This window comes from Tursiops truncatus, chromosome 2 (genome assembly GCF_011762595.2).
Source record: "Tursiops truncatus isolate mTurTru1 chromosome 2, mTurTru1.mat.Y, whole genome shotgun sequence".
NCBI classification, from domain to species: Eukaryota; Metazoa; Chordata; class Mammalia; order Artiodactyla; family Delphinidae; genus Tursiops; species Tursiops truncatus.
Genome location: NC_047035.1, coordinates 108,001,341 through 108,018,435, shown reverse-complemented (window position 1 = coordinate 108,018,435; position 17,095 = coordinate 108,001,341). Strand labels below are relative to the sequence as shown.

The following is a 17,095-nucleotide window of genomic DNA, read 5'->3' as shown; positions in this document are numbered from 1 at the left end:
AGAGTCCACGGGGATCCCTCTGCCCTGACCCGCTCCTCTCTTGCAGGCTGCGACAGCGACCACTGGGGCCCCCATTGCAGCAACCGGTGCCAGTGCCAAAACGGAGCCCTGTGCAACCCCATCACCGGCGCCTGCGTGTGTGCCGCCGGCTTCCGAGGCTGGCGCTGCGAGGAGCTCTGCGCGCCTGGCACCCACGGCAAGGGCTGCCAGCTGCCGTGCCAGTGCCACCACGGCACCAGCTGCGATCCCCGCACCGGCGAGTGCCTCTGCTCGCCCGGCTATACTGGCGTCTAGTGAGTAAAGCCCGGGGCGGCTGGGAGAGCAGGATCAGGAAACACTTGGAGGGTCAGGATAGTCCTGGCTGTAAAATCTCCTGCGCTCCGACCCCAAGTCCTGCAGAGGCTGAACGCCCGGGCCTCGCCCACACCCTCAGATCCCTGTTGTCCAAGCCCCAGGGTGACTGGTGCGAGCTGGGAGGACACATTCTGATGGAGGCTCTCATGGCCAGAGGAGCTGGCTAACCTCCTCCCAGGAGGCCCTCCCTGGTCCAGGCCCCAGACCTTAGTTTGGAATTCTGATCATAACCCAAATGCCGTTGTTGACCCTTCCAGGCCATTTGAGGTAGAGCGGGGTGAGGGCCCTGGGCAGATATCTTGCACAGATTCGGGGAGTTTACTGCCCCTGTTCCTCTTCCCTTACCTTCTCCCCTCAGACCCCAAGCAGCCCCTCACTCCAGTTCCCTGGAGACGGAGGCTGCATGGACAGGAGCCCTCCAAGACTGCTTAGCTGAGACCCCTTCAGAGGCAAGATTGAAGTTCTCCTCCCCACCCTATCAAAGGCTCAGTGGCCTCCCCAGCAGCCCTAGATCCTGAGGGGACACCCAAGGACTCTGGCTGCAGATACATCTTTGATGGATGTTGTGTGTCCCCTGCCCCAGTGTCTGGCCACAGCTCCAAGGGCAAAACATTGGGCTAAGGCCCAAGACCAAGACACCAGGCAAATCTTTCCCCGCATCTCAGCAGTGATAGTCCCTGTGTAGAAGTCTGTTGTGGTAGCTGAAAGCCTGGAAGAGGGTGGAGGCATGCCCCAGATTCTCCCTCTCTCTGAATTTAGGCAGAATTTGAAGACTGGAGTCATGGCTACGTCTCATGGCCTTTGCTTGTCCTGTTCCTTCTGCCTGACATGCCCTTCCTCCCCTTCTCCCGGTGAAATTAACTTCACCTCCAAGACTCAAGTGAAATGTCTCCCTCTTAGGGAAGCCTTCCTCAGCTTTCCCTCCCGGTAGAGCACTCTTCTTTACCCTAAAAGCACTTAAGTCATCCCGCAAGTACTGGTCCAAGCACACAACCTTCCAGTTCATTGTATCTGAGCCCTGTTTTCCCTCTCCTGGCCTTGTGTCTAGTATGGTTCACACTGACTGTGAACTCACTCACTTCTAGGGAGCCCGGGAGCCTTGGGACCGGCAGCACTAGGGCCCTGGGACCTGATCTGCATGCAGCTGCCTCTAACGCCTCTGCTTCCCCACGCAGCTGCGAGGAGCTCTGCCCACCTGGGAGCCACGGGGCTCACTGTGAGCTGCGCTGCCCCTGCCAGAATGGGGGTACCTGCCACCACATCACTGGCGAGTGTGCCTGCCCCCCAGGCTGGATGGTAGGTGGACCTGCAGGATCTGGGTGGGGCTCTGTAAGAGGTCTGAGCATCCCCCACCTGTACCCCGGAGGGCTAAATTCCTCTCGCACCCTGAATACCCTGCCTCCTCTTTATGGTCATGGGCAGCATTAGACACTGCCAGTTGTGTCATGGACACAGCTTTGGATCCCAGGGCTCCCATCTAAGTGCTGTGTGACCTGAAGCAAGTTACTTAACCTCTCTGAGCCTGTGGTCCCTCATGTGCAAAGGAGTTGAATTATTCTCATAAATTGTCTCTGTCTTTCAGCATAGGGACTCACTTGAGCTGCCACGGGCTCTGAAATGTGGTGAAAAGGGCATGGCATTAAGATTGGGGTGGTGCAGAGGAAGGGAGAGAGCAGGGTATGAATCACCTTTATTTATAGAACTTCAGATTCCCAGCCTCCAACCTCTGTACTCACACACATACACATATTCTGATTCTGTGGGTCCCAGAATCTGTATTTTAACAAGTGCTCCAGGTGATTCTGATCCAGGTCTCTTGTCTGGGAACCACCATTGTGGGAAAGGGCGATGAGATTTATCACATCACATCAGGCCTCACACCCAATGTTGACCCTGAAAAAAGCCCTCAGCTATTCTAGTCGCTGCTTCCCCGTCTGCAAAGCTGGCATGAAAACCGTCAGCCCTGGGACTTCCCTGGAGGTCCAACGGTTAAGACTTCATGCTTCCGATGCAGGGGACGCGGCTTTGATCCCTGGTCAGGGAACTAAGATCCCACATGCCGCGCGGTGTGGCCAAAAAATAAAAAAATTAAAAATTAAAAAAACAGCCCTGCCCTTCATAGCAGCGTGGTTGGCAGAAGGCTCAGGTGAGGCAGTGCACATCCAATGTGCCTTGCAAGCTCTGGAGTGCTCTGCAGTTGCTTTTTGTATGTCCCTGGACGCCACAGAGAAGCCACAGCCTCCTTTTAGCCAGTATGCTCCCCCTGTCAGTGTCCCCACCCTCCACAGTCCCAAGCCCCTCAGAAGCAGTGAGTCACGGAGGCTGACTTTCCCGTTTCAGGGGGAGCTCAGTGACACAGCCGCCTGCCTCCCCTGGAGCCTGAGGCTTTGCAAAGCCAGGAAGGACAGGGCTGCTGAGCAGGAGTGGGATCTTTCAGGAGGCTGTGAACGACGAGGTCAGGGTGTGTGTGTGGAGGGGTGGACAGCAGGAGGGATGGCTGCAGGGCCTATTGAGGCAGGCAGAGATTTGCCAGAGTTTTTCGTTTTTTGGTGGTTTTTTTTTTGCGGTACGCAGGCCTCTCACCGTTGTGGCCTCTCCCATTGTGGAGCACAGGCTCCAGACGCGCAGGCTCAGCGGCCATGGCTCACGGGCCCAGCCGCTCCACGGCATGTGGGATCTTCCCGGACCGGGGCACGAACCCGTATCCCCTGCATCGGCAGGCGGACTCTTAACCACTGCGCCACCAGGGAAGCCCGGCCCCCTCCTTTTTTATGCTCCATTTAGCCATGGTCCTCTTTAAGCGCAGCTGGTTTCCGGATTTTGACAGAACCATTTGATCTAACCAGTCCCGAGAGGAGCAGGACTGTTGCCTCACCTCATCTCTAACCTTCTAGATGCCACACAGCCTGAGATCCCACCGCACTTGGAGATACGCTTTCAGGTGACCGTAGGGCAGGTGTGTTAGGGCTGTCACAACAAAGTAACACAGACTGGGTGGCTTAAACAACAGAAACTTGTTTTCTCACAGTTTTAGAGGCCAGAAGTCTGAGACCAAGGTGTTGGCAGGGTTGGTTCCTTCTAAGGCTTCAGTCCCTGGCTTGTAGACGGCTGTCTTCTCCCTGCATCTCCACATGGCCTTCCCTCTGTACCTGTATGTGTCCTAATCTCCTCTCCCAATGAGGACATGGGTCATATTGGATTAGGGCCCACCCTAATGACCTCATTTTAACTCTATTGCCTCTCTCAAGCCACATTGTAAGTTGCCAGGGGTTAGGATATATGAATCTAGAGGGACACAATTCAGCTCACAGTAGCAGGAAAGAAACCATAAGACCACAGCCCTCTCAAGCTGATACTTTCCTCCCTGTCCTCTCCCCCTACCTCTCCCCAAAAAGCTGTTCTTCTAACCAGCAGTAACCAATTAATTATGTGGTTCTCCCCCATGCTTCTCTGTCCCAGGTGATACTGGGCTCCCACCACCTGTACTGCTTGGGTTGACCTAATATTAATGACCACCAGTGTCTGCTTGGGTTGAACTAATATTAATGAAGGGCCTGCTCATCTCTAATACTAATGAAGGTTCCTTCACATCTCTAATCCCACTGAATCTTAACAACCACCTGGGAGACTGGGAGTTACCACTCGCATTTTCTAGATGAGGAAACCGAGGCTCAGAGCGATCACGTGACTTGTTCTTGCTCAGCCATCTGGAAGGAGGTAGAACTAGGGGTTGAGCCCAAGTCCTGACTTTGAGTCTACCATTCTTCCCACCACACCAGACAGCAGTCCTTCCAAGGTAACAGATTCCTTCAGGCCCCGGGAGCTCGAGCCTGAGGAGGGGCTTAGGGTTACAGGGACCTGGGGTGCTGCATTTGGGGAATACTGAGCAGGGGCTAAAAGAAGTGCTCACCCTCCTATCCAAAAAAGTCTCAAGGATATTTGATTTCCCCAGGAAGTGTTGAAAGGAAGCAAGCTTTCCTATTGGCCTCTTTAGGGGGCCCTGGTCATGTCTCAGAAACTCTGAAGAGAAAGGGAGTCTGCAGTCTAACAGGATGGATGGTGTATATGGGCGTCTGTGTGTGTGTGTAGGTACAGGGTACCCCACAGTGCTCCGTGATGGAGAGGTAGGAGGTATAAGCACAGCCCCCAGGATGGCTCAGAATGTTTTTTCAGGGTCAGAAGGTCCTTGTCCAGGACCGCAGAAGACTGGCTCAGATGGTGGCCAGAAAGACTCATCTCTTCCCTCAAGAATCTCTGGAGCTTGTGGGGTACAGTGAGAAAGGCAAGCCCGGGTAACCCCACCACCTCCAGGAAGAAGAGGGACGCCCTCGTCTGAGCAGCCTTTCCCTGCCCCTCTCCTCACATACACGCTCATCCCACCGCCCTGGGCTGCTGCCTCTGCTGCTTGGTCCCCCATCCCTGCCCCCCACAGCCCCGCACTGACTTACTATGTGTAGAGGAGACATCTGAGCAAAATGTCCTCCCACTTAATTCATTACAAGTGAATTGGATGGTATTGACAGATGACCCGGGTCAGCAGGATTTTCCTGCCTAAACTAGCTTCCTCCGGTTGGCAGTTACTGGTGCTTCATAATTGTGTGTTGAACTAATTGATTAATTAACTATGGGAGAATCCTTGATCTCCATAAGAAAAATGACCATCTCTGGTATGGGAGAGGCTGGAAGGGCAGCAGGAGACAAGAGTAAGTTTAGATTTCTGTCTGATAAAGATCTAAGAGTCCCATGTATAATTGAAAAATTATACACAGTATCTAATACCACAAGGCTACTACTGGAGGGAGGGGAAAGCAGTCCTCTGCACCCCCCAGACCTGCCACGAGTCCCTCTCCTGAAAGGTCCCAGCTTCAGATCTTTTAGGTGTCTCTTCTGGCATTTCCCTCCATATTTCTACGTAATGTGCTTTACCGCCATCTCCCAACTTGCTAGAGCCTCGTTTCAAATATCTGGTGATCCCTGGCTTCCTGTTCATGTTTTACCATGATCCTTGGAAAAGCTAGTTGGAAGCCTAGGGGGCAGGGGGAGATGCCAGGCTTGTTGACTGATGGGACTCTCAAATATCATTACTTATAGGCCTTTCTTCTCAATGTCCCCGGAAAGGAATCCTCCAGAACCCTGCCAGAGGGAGTAGAGTCGGGTCACTAGCATCGTAGGAGCGGAGCAGGGGAAGAGAGCAGAGGGTCTGTTCAGCAGGCAGGTCTCAGAAGATCCCCATTTCTGTTGCCCCACTCCCCTTAGCTGTGCTTGGTGTCCCTGTGTCTGAAACCTATATGGATCAACCTCCCTAAAAGTAAACTGTCAGTCTTGGGAAGTCACTTGGCTATTTGAAATGGGAGTAAATATCTGGGGTCTAATTCCCTCTTTTATAAACTTTCAGACCGTCCCCCTGTTTCCCCACACGTGCCCCTTGGCCTTCAGAGGCCCCTGGTGTCTCTGATTCCTGAGCTTTTCTGAGCTTTGTCTTGCAACGTGTGCTCTGCAGACACTTGGCATTGCTGAGAAAACAGAAACCCCAGCAGTTTCTGCTCCTCTATCTGCCGGTCCATCTTCCACCACGTGACACCTCTTGTCCTCTACGGTCCCCTCTCCCCTTCCTTTTCTCCTTGTAGGTCTGTACATTTCCCCCCTTTACTCTCCTCTTAGCTAGGTCTGGGAAAGAAGTAGAGATAAATGTGTGTTTCCAGACCACCATGTTTAATCACACCGCTGCTTTGTTTTTCCTCAGCACTTGATTGTGTACCAGTGTGAGGGCACCTAGCACCGTGCACTAGTTACCTGTTTGCTGTCTCTCTCCCTAGTAGACTGGGAGGAGAGAAATTGAGTCTTACTCATATTTTCATATCCCTAGTGTCTAACACAGGACCTGGTATACAACAGGCACTCAATAAGTGTGTGCTGAATAATTAGATGAGCCAGTTGGCCTCAGTCTGCCCATCTCTAGCTTTGAAGCCATGGTGTCTCGCTTTCTATGCATCTGTGATTGGGGAGAAGGTGCCACTGAGGGAATGGCGTGGTCCCTTGGGCTGTAGCAACTGTGCTACTTCTAGAAGAAGGTGGCCTCAGGATTGCATCTCAGCAGCACCACTTCTGCATGTCTTCCCTCCTGTGTTTCAGGGAGCAGTGTGTGCCCAGCCCTGCCCACCAGGGACATTCGGCCAGAATTGCAGCCAGGACTGTCCTTGCCACCATGGAGGGCAGTGTGACCACGTGACTGGGCAGTGCCACTGCACAGCCGGATACATGGGGGACAGGTAAGGAAGCTGTTAACTCTCATCCTTGCTGTACATAATACTCCTTTTCACAGCAGCCTTGAAGAGAACAGCTCAGCTTTACCGGTCCATGGCCTTCTTCTGCCAGCTTTCCTGTTCCTTTCTCAGAAAGCATTCTGAGTCCTTCTGCCAACCCATCCTTCCTGGCCCTCAGCCTGCTGAGGGTACCCGCCCCCACCCCCAGCCCAGTGACCCAAGCCCTGAGCTTGCATTGACTCACCTGCGGAAGCGGGTGGGCACCTACCACCACTCTCTACTTGCTGCCCTCCTGGAGAGAGGCAGTGGCACCGATAAGCCAAGGAAGCTGAGCGTGCAAACTCAGGTCACACATTCTGCACAATTGCTTTTAGAAGTGGATTTTTATTCCTGACGTGAGTTCTGCCAAAAGGATACTGACGTCAGTTTGCATCCTCTGAAGGCCTGTGGCCTGAGAGCAGACCGATCAAGGGCACCAATGTCCTGGTATCAAACCAGCCAGCAACCTTAGTGGATGACCCACAAAACACATAACGGAGGGACTGCCAGACGTGCGCACTTGCCATGGTAAGAAAGATTCCACGATGATAGGGCAGGCGCTCTAGAAGGAGCAGAAACGACAGCCAAGGTGTCTGACGGTGAATGGATTCAGAGCTGGTGGAGGACGTTTGTCCAGAGAACCAGGGCAAGTCCCCTCCCTCTCACTCTGAACCGCGTGTGTCTCTTTGAGCAGAGAGATGGGCAGTAGAGAGGAGGCTGTCACACCATTGCCTGCTTCTGTGGGATCCATGCTTCACCTCTGGCCCTGGATTTTGTTACTCTGCTTCCCCTGCCCAGGTAACAGCAGGAAGCAGGAATCAGGCCTGAATTAACCAATGAGTCCTTCTGGCTCTGACCAACATAATTGGACCCCTCCAGCTCTCACTGGAGTCAGCCCCAAGTCCTCAGTGGTCCAGAAAAGAGATTTTCCGTTTTTAGCTTTGCGCTTACATACCCCCAGCCTGAAGTCTTTTAAGCCAGATCTGATCTCTTTGTGAGCCAGTGTTCATCTCCGTGAGCATCCCTGGCACAGAATGTGGGGTGTGGCATCTGGGGATCCACCCCTCTCTGACCTCTGTTGGAGACTGCATCTCTAGGCGGAGAAGGGAGGCAGGACTAAAGCACTGAGCCATCTTCCCATCCTCACCATCTCCCTGGATAAGTAGACATTTGGGATGAGCCAGCAGGGACAGGAGCCGGAAGACCCCAGAACCAGAACAGCACCCTTTGTTTCCGGCCACTTTCACAGGAGAGCGAATATAGCCCATTCATTGTTGGAGACAAGCGGGCCCAGGGTTCCAGCTGACTGGACCCAGCACCAGCGGATCCAACCTCATTGGTGCCAAGATGTACCAAATGGAGAAATACCCCTCGTCCCTCTTGTTGGGGCCCAGCCCATGATCCTGAGGCAGAGAGAAACCCCAAAAGCCTCGGGGTCTTCAGGCAAGCTTCATCAACCATCTACAGATGATGAATTCCTAGAAGGGCCCGGTAGCATTTGGGTTTCCCACCTAAACGGGCTGCCTGGTGTTTAATATTTTGTAAAATTGCCTCCATTTATTTCGTAGGTGACAGCTGCAGGAACCCACCCCACATCATTGCGAGCATATTAAAGTTGAGTGGGTGTGATAATGCAGGCCTCCCCGGATAGGCAGAATCCAGTGCAAATTAAACATGAAACGTAATGAGGGTTTTGCAGCTCATTTTGTAATTTAATTGAGCAATGTATCTGGTTGTTAATGGCAATATCGGACACGTAAGATTGATATGTTGCAAAGGAAGGATGTTTAAGTAGAAAACTAATTCCTGCTGTGATTACCCTTCTGTTCCACAGGCCCCATTATTAGCGTGCTTTGTGTAAAATTCATTAGCAGTCGTTGCTTGATCTCTAAATAAATAAGTTGTTTAACTTGTGGGTAGAAAAAAAAAAGAGGCTGATTATGTAAATGGATTAGGTTGTCAATATTTCATTTCTAGATTCTTTTTCCGGGGCTGTGGAGTCAGGAGTCAGTCCCTTTGTAAATATGATGGGGCAGGACGTGCCCTTCAGAGAAGGGAGCTCACTGTCCAGGGCTGTACCCAGTCCTGCTGCATGGGAGGGAGAAGGAATGTTCCAGTGAAAAGGAGGAATCCGGAGGTGTCTCCAGGCTGGGGTTTCTTGCCCTGGTGTCTGAGACATCCAGGAGAGGCAACCTGAGTGACCTCTGGGGAAATCCATTCTGAGGCAGAACAGGGGCTGGCAATCCAGGCAGCAATCGTACAGCTCTTCACCTCTCTGTGTCCTCCCCTTCCGCCTTGGTTTTCCTCCTCACCTCCTCCATCCTACTCTCTCCTCCTTCCTGTCTTCCACCTCACATTCCTTCTCTCTCTATCCCCTTCTCTCTTTCCTCTTCCTCCCTCTCTTTTCTGTTCTTTCCCTTGCTGAGGCCTCAAACTGACTAAAATGCAGCAAGATTTGTAGGAAGACGATCTGGGTGTGGTGGAAAACACTGCTTCCAACTCAGGACTCACCAAGAGTTAATAAAGATGCTAAGGCTGTATTTTTTTTTATTTTTTTTGCTGTACGTGGGCCTCTCACTGCTGTGGCCCCTCCCGTTGCGGAGCACAGGCTCCGGACGCGCAGGCTCAGCGTCCATGGCTCACAGGCCCAGCCGCTCCGCGGCATGTGGGATCTTCCCAGACCGCGGCACGAGCCCGTGTCCCCTGCATGGGCAGGCGGACTCTCAACCACTGCGCCACCAGGGAAGCTAAAGGCTGTATTTTTTTAAACATCTTTTATTGTTCCCCTCTGCCCTGATTATTGTAGAAGATATATAGAAAACCTGAAAATGGGAAAACATAATCATTAAACGACTTGTAATTCCTCAAGTCCACTCCAATGTTAATATTTGGAATTCTTCCCTTTGAGCTTTTTCATGCCAGAAGGGATCTGTTAGGAGAACTATAGAAAACAGTATTAACAAGAGTAATAATAAGAACTAACACTTCTTACTGAGCCCTTACCGTGCATGGGGCACCTTTCTAAGGGTTTATACACGCTGCCTCATTTAATCCTCAAACACCTGGTGAGGTTTAGTTATTATCCTCCCATTTTGTGACGAGGAAGCAGATGTCAGAGCTGTAAAGTCAGTTCCCCATTCTCTGCACCTTTGAAGCACTGTGGGGATGCGGTTAATCCAAAACCCCAGAGTCCATAGGCCATTTCTGTTCGTCTGTCTCTGGGACGCAGGGGTTGCCCATCTCTTTTACCCCATATGCCCCCAGGTTTACCGCTTAAGTTGTTGCTGTGAAGATGAACTTACATCCCCTGGGGAATATCCCTGGGCTGGGGTGAGGGGTGTTGGGCACATCCAGGAAGCTAGGCAGTCAGCAGCAGAGGTTACACCCACCCACAGAGGACCCACAACCAATGGATGTCAGTTGATGAGTCAAATAATGATCATTATGCTGGGAGTTCCAACTCCCAGGCCCCAGCAGAGGCAGGACACAAAGGGGGCCAGGTCCTCTTCTTTGGGGGGCTCCCCGGCTGATGGAAGAGGCTCAGCCCCTGCCTTGAGGGAACCCCCCCGTCCAAGGAAGAGGAAATAGTCCCTGTCTTGGGGGATTCTCCAGTCTGATGGAGGAGGATGCATCTTGTACTCACGGGGAAACTCAACACTGGTGGAAGAGGATCGTCTCCCATATGGCAGGGAGACTGTACATCTGTCCGAAAGACTTGAAGAGCAGAGACAATGAGTAGAAATAAAATTACCCCATTTCATCAAATCTGAAATGCCACCGATTGTGAGATGCATCATTAGTTTATATATTGCTAAGAATGAAAAACACTGAAAATTAAACTATGACATGCCATCAGTTATAAGACTTAACTGGCTTCAGAGATGTTAGAATATATTTTTAAAACAAGGTTTGCTGTTTACTGGGTACAGAAGTTTCAGTTTGGGAAGATGAAAAGGTTCTAGAGATGGTGCACAACAATATAAATGTACTTAATTCCACTGTACTGTACACTTAAAAATAATTAAAATGGTAAATTTATGTTATACTTATTTACTGCAATCAAAAAATGAAAAAAAAACACATAAAGCCTATAATCAATGAAATATGATAGTATGAACTCAGTCCTGGGGACTGAGGGGAACTGGCATGGAGGAGGGAATGGACTGGGGTGACTAAACCACGGAATACTTCCTGGAGGAGGAGAGGAAAGAGGGGAGGAGACTGTGAGGAGGTGCAGCACACCAGGCCCAGGCCTGGAGGCAGGGGCGGTACGTGCTGGGTGGATCTGGAAGGGCAGGTGAGGGGGCATAGCCTCACCCTCCTCTGCTCTCCCGCAGGTGCCAAGAGGAATGCCCCTTCGGGACCTTTGGCTTCCAGTGCTCCCTGCGCTGTGACTGCCACAATGGGGGTCAGTGTTCACCCACCACCGGTGCCTGCAAGTGTGAACCTGGCTACAAAGGCCCACGCTGCCAGGAGCGGCTGTGCCCCGAGGGCCTGCACGGCCCAGGCTGCAGCTTGCCCTGCCCCTGTGATGCCGACAACACCATCAGGTATGAACGATCTGGGGACAGGTGAGCGGGGGACAGGGGTGGGGTGGGCCCTGGTGGGGAGGGGGCTGTCAGGGCACAAAGCCCACCTCCAGCCAGATCATCCAGGCAGGCAGTGAAAGGGCTGGGACCTCCGCAATCACCTTCACTGGCCAGTCTGGTGAAAAGACGTAGGCCAACCTGAGACCCCACACACAGGAGCACGAGGGAACTTGGTGGCCCTCAGGGAAACAGGGCAGGGATGGGTGGGAATGCGGGGGGCTAGGCTCAGGGTACCAGGGCCCTGGGGGCGTGGTCGGGAGAACTTTTCGCTTCCACAGAGTCTGCATCTAACCAAGCCCTTTACCAGCCCCGAGGGGCCCAGAGACAGGACCACCAAGGCAGAAGCAGGGGACTTGAGCCACAGAGGGACAGTGTTAGAAGGGACCTTAAAAACTGGTATGGCTGACCTGGGGCCTGCAGAGGGCTGTCCCCTGGGGCCGTGGCTAGAGTGGTGGAGCAGGAGGGACAGAGGGCAGGCCCACAGGGTCTTGGCTTGGGGTGGCCTCTCCCTGCATTCTGTGTCAGTGGTTTTTTGGGGTTTTTTTTGCGGTACGCGGGCCTCTCACTGTGGTGGCCCCTCCCGTTGCGGAGCACAGGCTCCGGATGCGCAGGCTCAGCGGCCATGGCTCACGGGCCCAGCTGCTCCGCGGCATGTGGGACCTTCCCGGACCGGGGCACGAACCCGTGTCCCCTGCATCGACAGGCGGACTCCCAACCACTGCGCCACCAGGGAAGCCCTGTGTCAGTGGTTTTTAATCTAGGACTGGGATTATTTATCTAGGGATATCTGTATAGTTTGTCAGCGAGTGATATTGCGCTGCCATTACGGTGACTGTCATGGTTCTATATAAATGCCCTCCATCTGTCCCTCTAATGTTGCACGTTTTTAGTAGTTTGGAAGTTTTGTATATTTATTGTATTAACAGAGTGTCATAAACTAAAATGCCGTTTACTGGATGTTTGTATAATTTTAAATACTGTATTAGCACTTCAGAGGCAGAAATTATGCTGAGGGCTTAATGTATATACAAATAACCACATTTGATTTTTAAGAGATCATCTGTGTATAATTCTATCATGTGCTACTAAACAAAATAAATAATATAAAAGGCTCAGTTAAAAAAAAAAGTGGGGCTTGGGGACATCTGGGCTGAAGCCGGCCCCAGCCTTGCTTCCTGGAAGTGGAGACGCCAGAGCCGCCCTGGGCCACATCCCCCAGCTCCCCTCACTGCCTGCTTCCTGCACCAGCTGGCACCGCCCTCTGGTGATAAATGAGGCTGTCGGGCCCCAGATTAAAGCTTCAAATGAGGCTGTCAGGCCCCAGATAAATGCTTCCACAGCTCTCTATGTGGCCGCCTCTTATTAGGATGGTGCAAGGTGAGGGGAGTCTCCCTTCTCCCCTCAGGCCTGCAGGACAGCTCAGGGCAGGACCAGCTGCCCTGGGCAGTGGGTGGCTTTTGTTGGCAGGGCAGAGAGAGATACCTCTGCTTTGTAGCCTTGTCTCTGGGACAGCCAGGACCTAGCCTCGGCCCCTCTTCATTTCCAGCTTTTGATTCTCCACACATCACCCAAGGTCCTCGGGTCACTGTAAGCAGAGGCCTCTTAGAAAGTGTCGTGGCTTTGACAGAATCTGTCCCCAGTCCTCAGTTCCTGGAGCTAAGTGGCTCGGGCAGTGCTCTCTGCAAGGGCAGAGGGTTGGGAAGGAGACCATTAAGAGGGGGCCTTGGAGCCAATGGAACGGGCTATATATGACTTAAGCATTCATTCGCTCAGTCATTCATTCAACAAACACTGAGAGCCTGCAGGGCCAAACACAAGAAAGAAAGGGTCCCTCAGCACGAGTCCAGCCCTCAGGAACTTGAGTCTGGAGCACCTACCCACACTGAGGACCTCCTACCATATTTCTTCAAATACAAGACAACACCAGTAGTGAGGCACTGCTTTATTTTATGTACTACTAAAACTGAGCCAGGACATACCATTGACTGCCTAGCACATCCATCAGAGATCTGAAAATGTGGGGCAAAGTGCATCTTAGAATCAATGAAATATATGCGGCTGGCCCTGCTGGGTCCCAACATGTACTCAAGTAACTGTGACCCAGGGCTCTGTACAGAAAGCACCACAGGAAACCGCTTCACTGGTCAGGGAAGGCTTCCTGGAGGAGATGGCTTCTGGGCTGGGTCTGGAGGGTGGGGTGAGAGCTCCAAGACTCTAAACACGGGGGTCCCACATGGCTGGTCGGGGGACTGGGCAGCTGCCTCAGGCTGTTCCACAGGTGAGGGGCAGCATCAGGAACCCCTACCCCTGCGGGGATGCCAAGGGAGGACCGTGTCAGGGACAGGAAGCTAGGCTGCCACTGAGGTCCAGTGCAGGGAGAGTCCCTGCCACAGAGATCCAACCAACCCCCAAATTAAAGAGCTATTGTTTTCTCCCCATACCCAAGCAGCCGTGCCCTGCATAATTTATCCCTCCTCTGAAGGAGTCCTCAATGCATTATTAATCTGGAAGGACTCCCTCTTCTCCGTCGCTAATCTCAGCCCATTCAATATTGATGATTATTTGCTTTACTGTCTTTAACACGTGTCACATTTCAGGGGTTGGGAGGCAGTAGTGCTTCTTAAGCGTGGGGACCCCGAGAGTGCCTGGCAGCCAACCCCCCAGGCCGGGTTCCCCCGTGTCTGCTTGACTATCTCCTTGCAGGGAGCTGTGTCACAGCCCGAGCTTGCGGGTCTCTGCGGCCTCAGCCTTGCACGGAGCCTGGCACAGAGCAGACCTTCAGGAAAAAGAATTGCTGAATTCATCTTAAATCGCCCATTCCTCTAGGGTGGCTCTGCTCCCGAGCTGATGTCACCCTATTTCTAAAATATATTTCACCCCTTTCCCTTGGCATACGGCCCCAGTGACTGAAGCCCCGGACACTAACCGAATTTTTATTTAGTCTAACTCAGGATTTCTCAGCTTCGCCACTGTTGATATTTTAGGCTGGATAATTCTTTGTTGTGGACAGCCATCCTGTGCATTGCAGGATGTTTAGCAGTATCCCTGGCCTCTGCCCACTAGATGCCAGTAGCAATACCCCAGCCCCAAGTTCTAACAACCAAAAACGTTTCCTAGGTGGGGTGGGAGGAGGCAGAATTGCCCGAGGTTGAGAGCCTGTGGTCTCACTGCACCTCTCTCATGCTGCACTTGGCTTTGTTCTCAGGGGCACAGAGAACAGCTCTCTTCCTCTCTGTGGACACAGGTCACTCCTTTCTTCCTGTGAGCCTTTGTCCCATTCTAGAGCCTTCTCTCGGGATCCAAGAAAAGCAGAGGGATGACTCTAGGACTCCTAATCCCAAGGGTTAAGCTGCAGGTTCTGGGTAGGCCTGGGACCCCTCAGTCCTGGCCTTAGAACTACCTCTCCCTGAGTCAGTGTCCTGATACGTGTACTCCTCCTCTGTCTTAGTTTCCCAATCTGTCTATCGCCTTTTGTCAGCCCAGTGGGGGGTAAAAGTTTTCTTGTGATCTTTGAAAGCGAAGCTTCCACCGAGCTCCCTGAGAGAGGGTGTGGGATCCCCAGAAACCTTGCCTCATTTCCCCGCGGGCTTCGGCAAGAGCTTGCAGCAGAGCCCCTCCAAGACAGCTTGCCAGGAAGGCCTTGAGCATCTTTCCTAGAGAAGCAAAGTCTTCCCAACCCCCAACCATAGAAAACCCTCCTCAGCTAGCCCCAGCCTCTCCCGGCTCTGTGCCCCTCTGGAAAGGCTGCTTCAAAGAGAGGTTGAACCCACGTGCCCTGGGAAGGAAGAAGTGGCTGGTGAAATTCCCCACACTTCATTCCCTTTATAAATGCTTTGTAGCACACACAAAGCAGCCTCCTTCCTTCATAAAGGAATAACCTTGAGAAAGTGAACACCTGTGTGTCAGACCTCGTCCATGTTCCCTCCACAATTGGATTGTCATAGACGAATTCCAGCAGCCATGAGAGTGGATTACCTTTGAAAGATTTGACTTAGCCACCAGATGCAGCATGGATAGCAATCTTAGAGCAGCCAGGAAAAACTGGCAGAAAATTCCACCCTGAAAAGTTTCCTGTATTGTTCAGCTTTCGGCTCCTATTAACTTGTGATTAATCTATGTCTGGGGGAAATGGAGAAAGGTGAGGGGGGAAAAAAAAAGGCAGAGCAAAAGCCAAACCAGCCTAAGCAGGAGTCACTTGGCTGCCAGGTGACCCAAGGGAATGGCTCTGCCACCAACGGGGCAGGGAGCAGGGTACACCAGGGAGAGGGAGTTGTGACAGAGGTGCCGAGAGCACGGCGACGGCAGTTTTCAGTCCTAATCGCTGAGCCAGCGATCATTCCCCACCCTCTTTTCAAAGGGATTTTGGAGTTTCTATAATAAGTGACAGGTGATCGAATTAAGAAAACAGAGGTGTTTTGTTTTTTAAAATAGAATTTTAGGGATATGAAAGGAGAGAGGAAGAAATTATCTCAGGTTTGGTTTTGAGCTTTCTGGTTTCTCAGAGTAAAAAGGTAAAATTGGCGTTGAGACACACCCCTAACTTCCAAAACACCGGCGGTTAAGACGGAAAGAAGAAACGCAGGAGAGCTTAGAGGCCAGCGTTCGCCAGCTCACTGGGCGTCTAGTATGCAATTCACAGGGTGGTCTTCACGCCAGAGCAAGGACCTGTAACGAGAGAATCTCTTGAAAGAAGGGCAGAAGGACAACTGAGGCTTTTCAGAATCCCAGGGGCCGGACAGAGCTGATTGCGGCCGCCAGCGCTGCCGGGTTACTTCCTGGGTCCAAGCATGTCAGTCTCCACGACTGTGACCGAGCCAGTCCCTCTGACCCTAAACCCAAACCTCAGAGGAGACCCCTGAAAAGTTGGAACCGAGAAAGGCCATGCCTTAGGGCTTTGCTGGGAGTGTTGGGGACAGAGGGGAGCACCCCACAACTATCTGGCTGAGGGTCAGGGCCACCAAGTAGGGGCCCCCTGCCCCATGACACCCGTGCAGGCCACTATTTCCCCTTACAGTATGGGACCCAGGGAGGAATTTATCTGGAACCATAAAAGTCAGGAAGTCTTCAAACATCCATTCTTTACACACATTCTTTTTTACATATTATAATTTTTATCACTTTTTATCTGTTTATGAATATAATAGATGCTCAGTTTGAGAAAGTCAGAGAATACATAGAAATTTAAAGAAAAAACTCAGAGCCACTCATAATTTCTCAATCCAGGGGTGAGTACAAAAACCATTTTGTTGTAATTTGTTCATTCTTCATCCATTTCTGATTCACTTTGTTTTCATATTTTAGATCATGACTTTATACACAATTTGCTTATTTCACTTACCCTTATGTCATATCATTAAATACACTGGAAAACATTTGAATACTTCTCTAACATGCCTTCATATGAATTATCATAATTCATTTAACCAGTACCCTGGTGTCAGAGGCAGCATGAGGCAGTGACCAGAACATGGCCAGACAGACCTGGGTCGGAATCCCAGCTGCCACTGAGTTAGTGGTGTGACCTTGGGCAAGTCATATAACCTCCAAGTGCCATCTGAAAAATAGAGGCTCTAATGCCTAACTCACAGGCTTACTTGAAGATTAGAAATATAGGTGTAAAGTGCCTGGTGCTTTAATAGCCTGGTCACATATTATTTATGATTATATAAATTGCCCCCATGTTTCCACTGTTATAAATAATGCTTTGGGGAACATCTCCATGCATAAATCTTTCTCTACAACTGTGACTATTTCCTTAGGATAGATTCTTAGAAATGGAATGACAAGACCAAAGGGTCTGAATATTTTTAGGACTCCTGATATATAACCCCACATTGTTTCCCAGAAACC

General features: G+C 51.6%; 1 protein-coding gene across 12 annotated transcripts in view; it reads left to right on the top strand.

Moving 5' to 3' along the window:
- Window positions 1-17,095, top strand: part of MEGF11 (multiple EGF like domains 11) — a 439,586-nt gene that overhangs the window by 356,566 nt on the left and 65,925 nt on the right. For all 12 annotated transcript variants that reach the window (XM_073801157.1, XM_033851846.2, XM_073801152.1 and 9 more), the window contains 4 exons: window positions 47-293; window positions 1,530-1,650; window positions 6,487-6,623; window positions 10,994-11,206. In XM_073801157.1, the coding sequence (XP_073657258.1) occupies window positions 47-293; window positions 1,530-1,650; window positions 6,487-6,623; window positions 10,994-11,206 (718 nt within the window). The remainder of the gene's footprint in view (window positions 1-46; window positions 294-1,529; window positions 1,651-6,486; window positions 6,624-10,993; window positions 11,207-17,095) is intronic.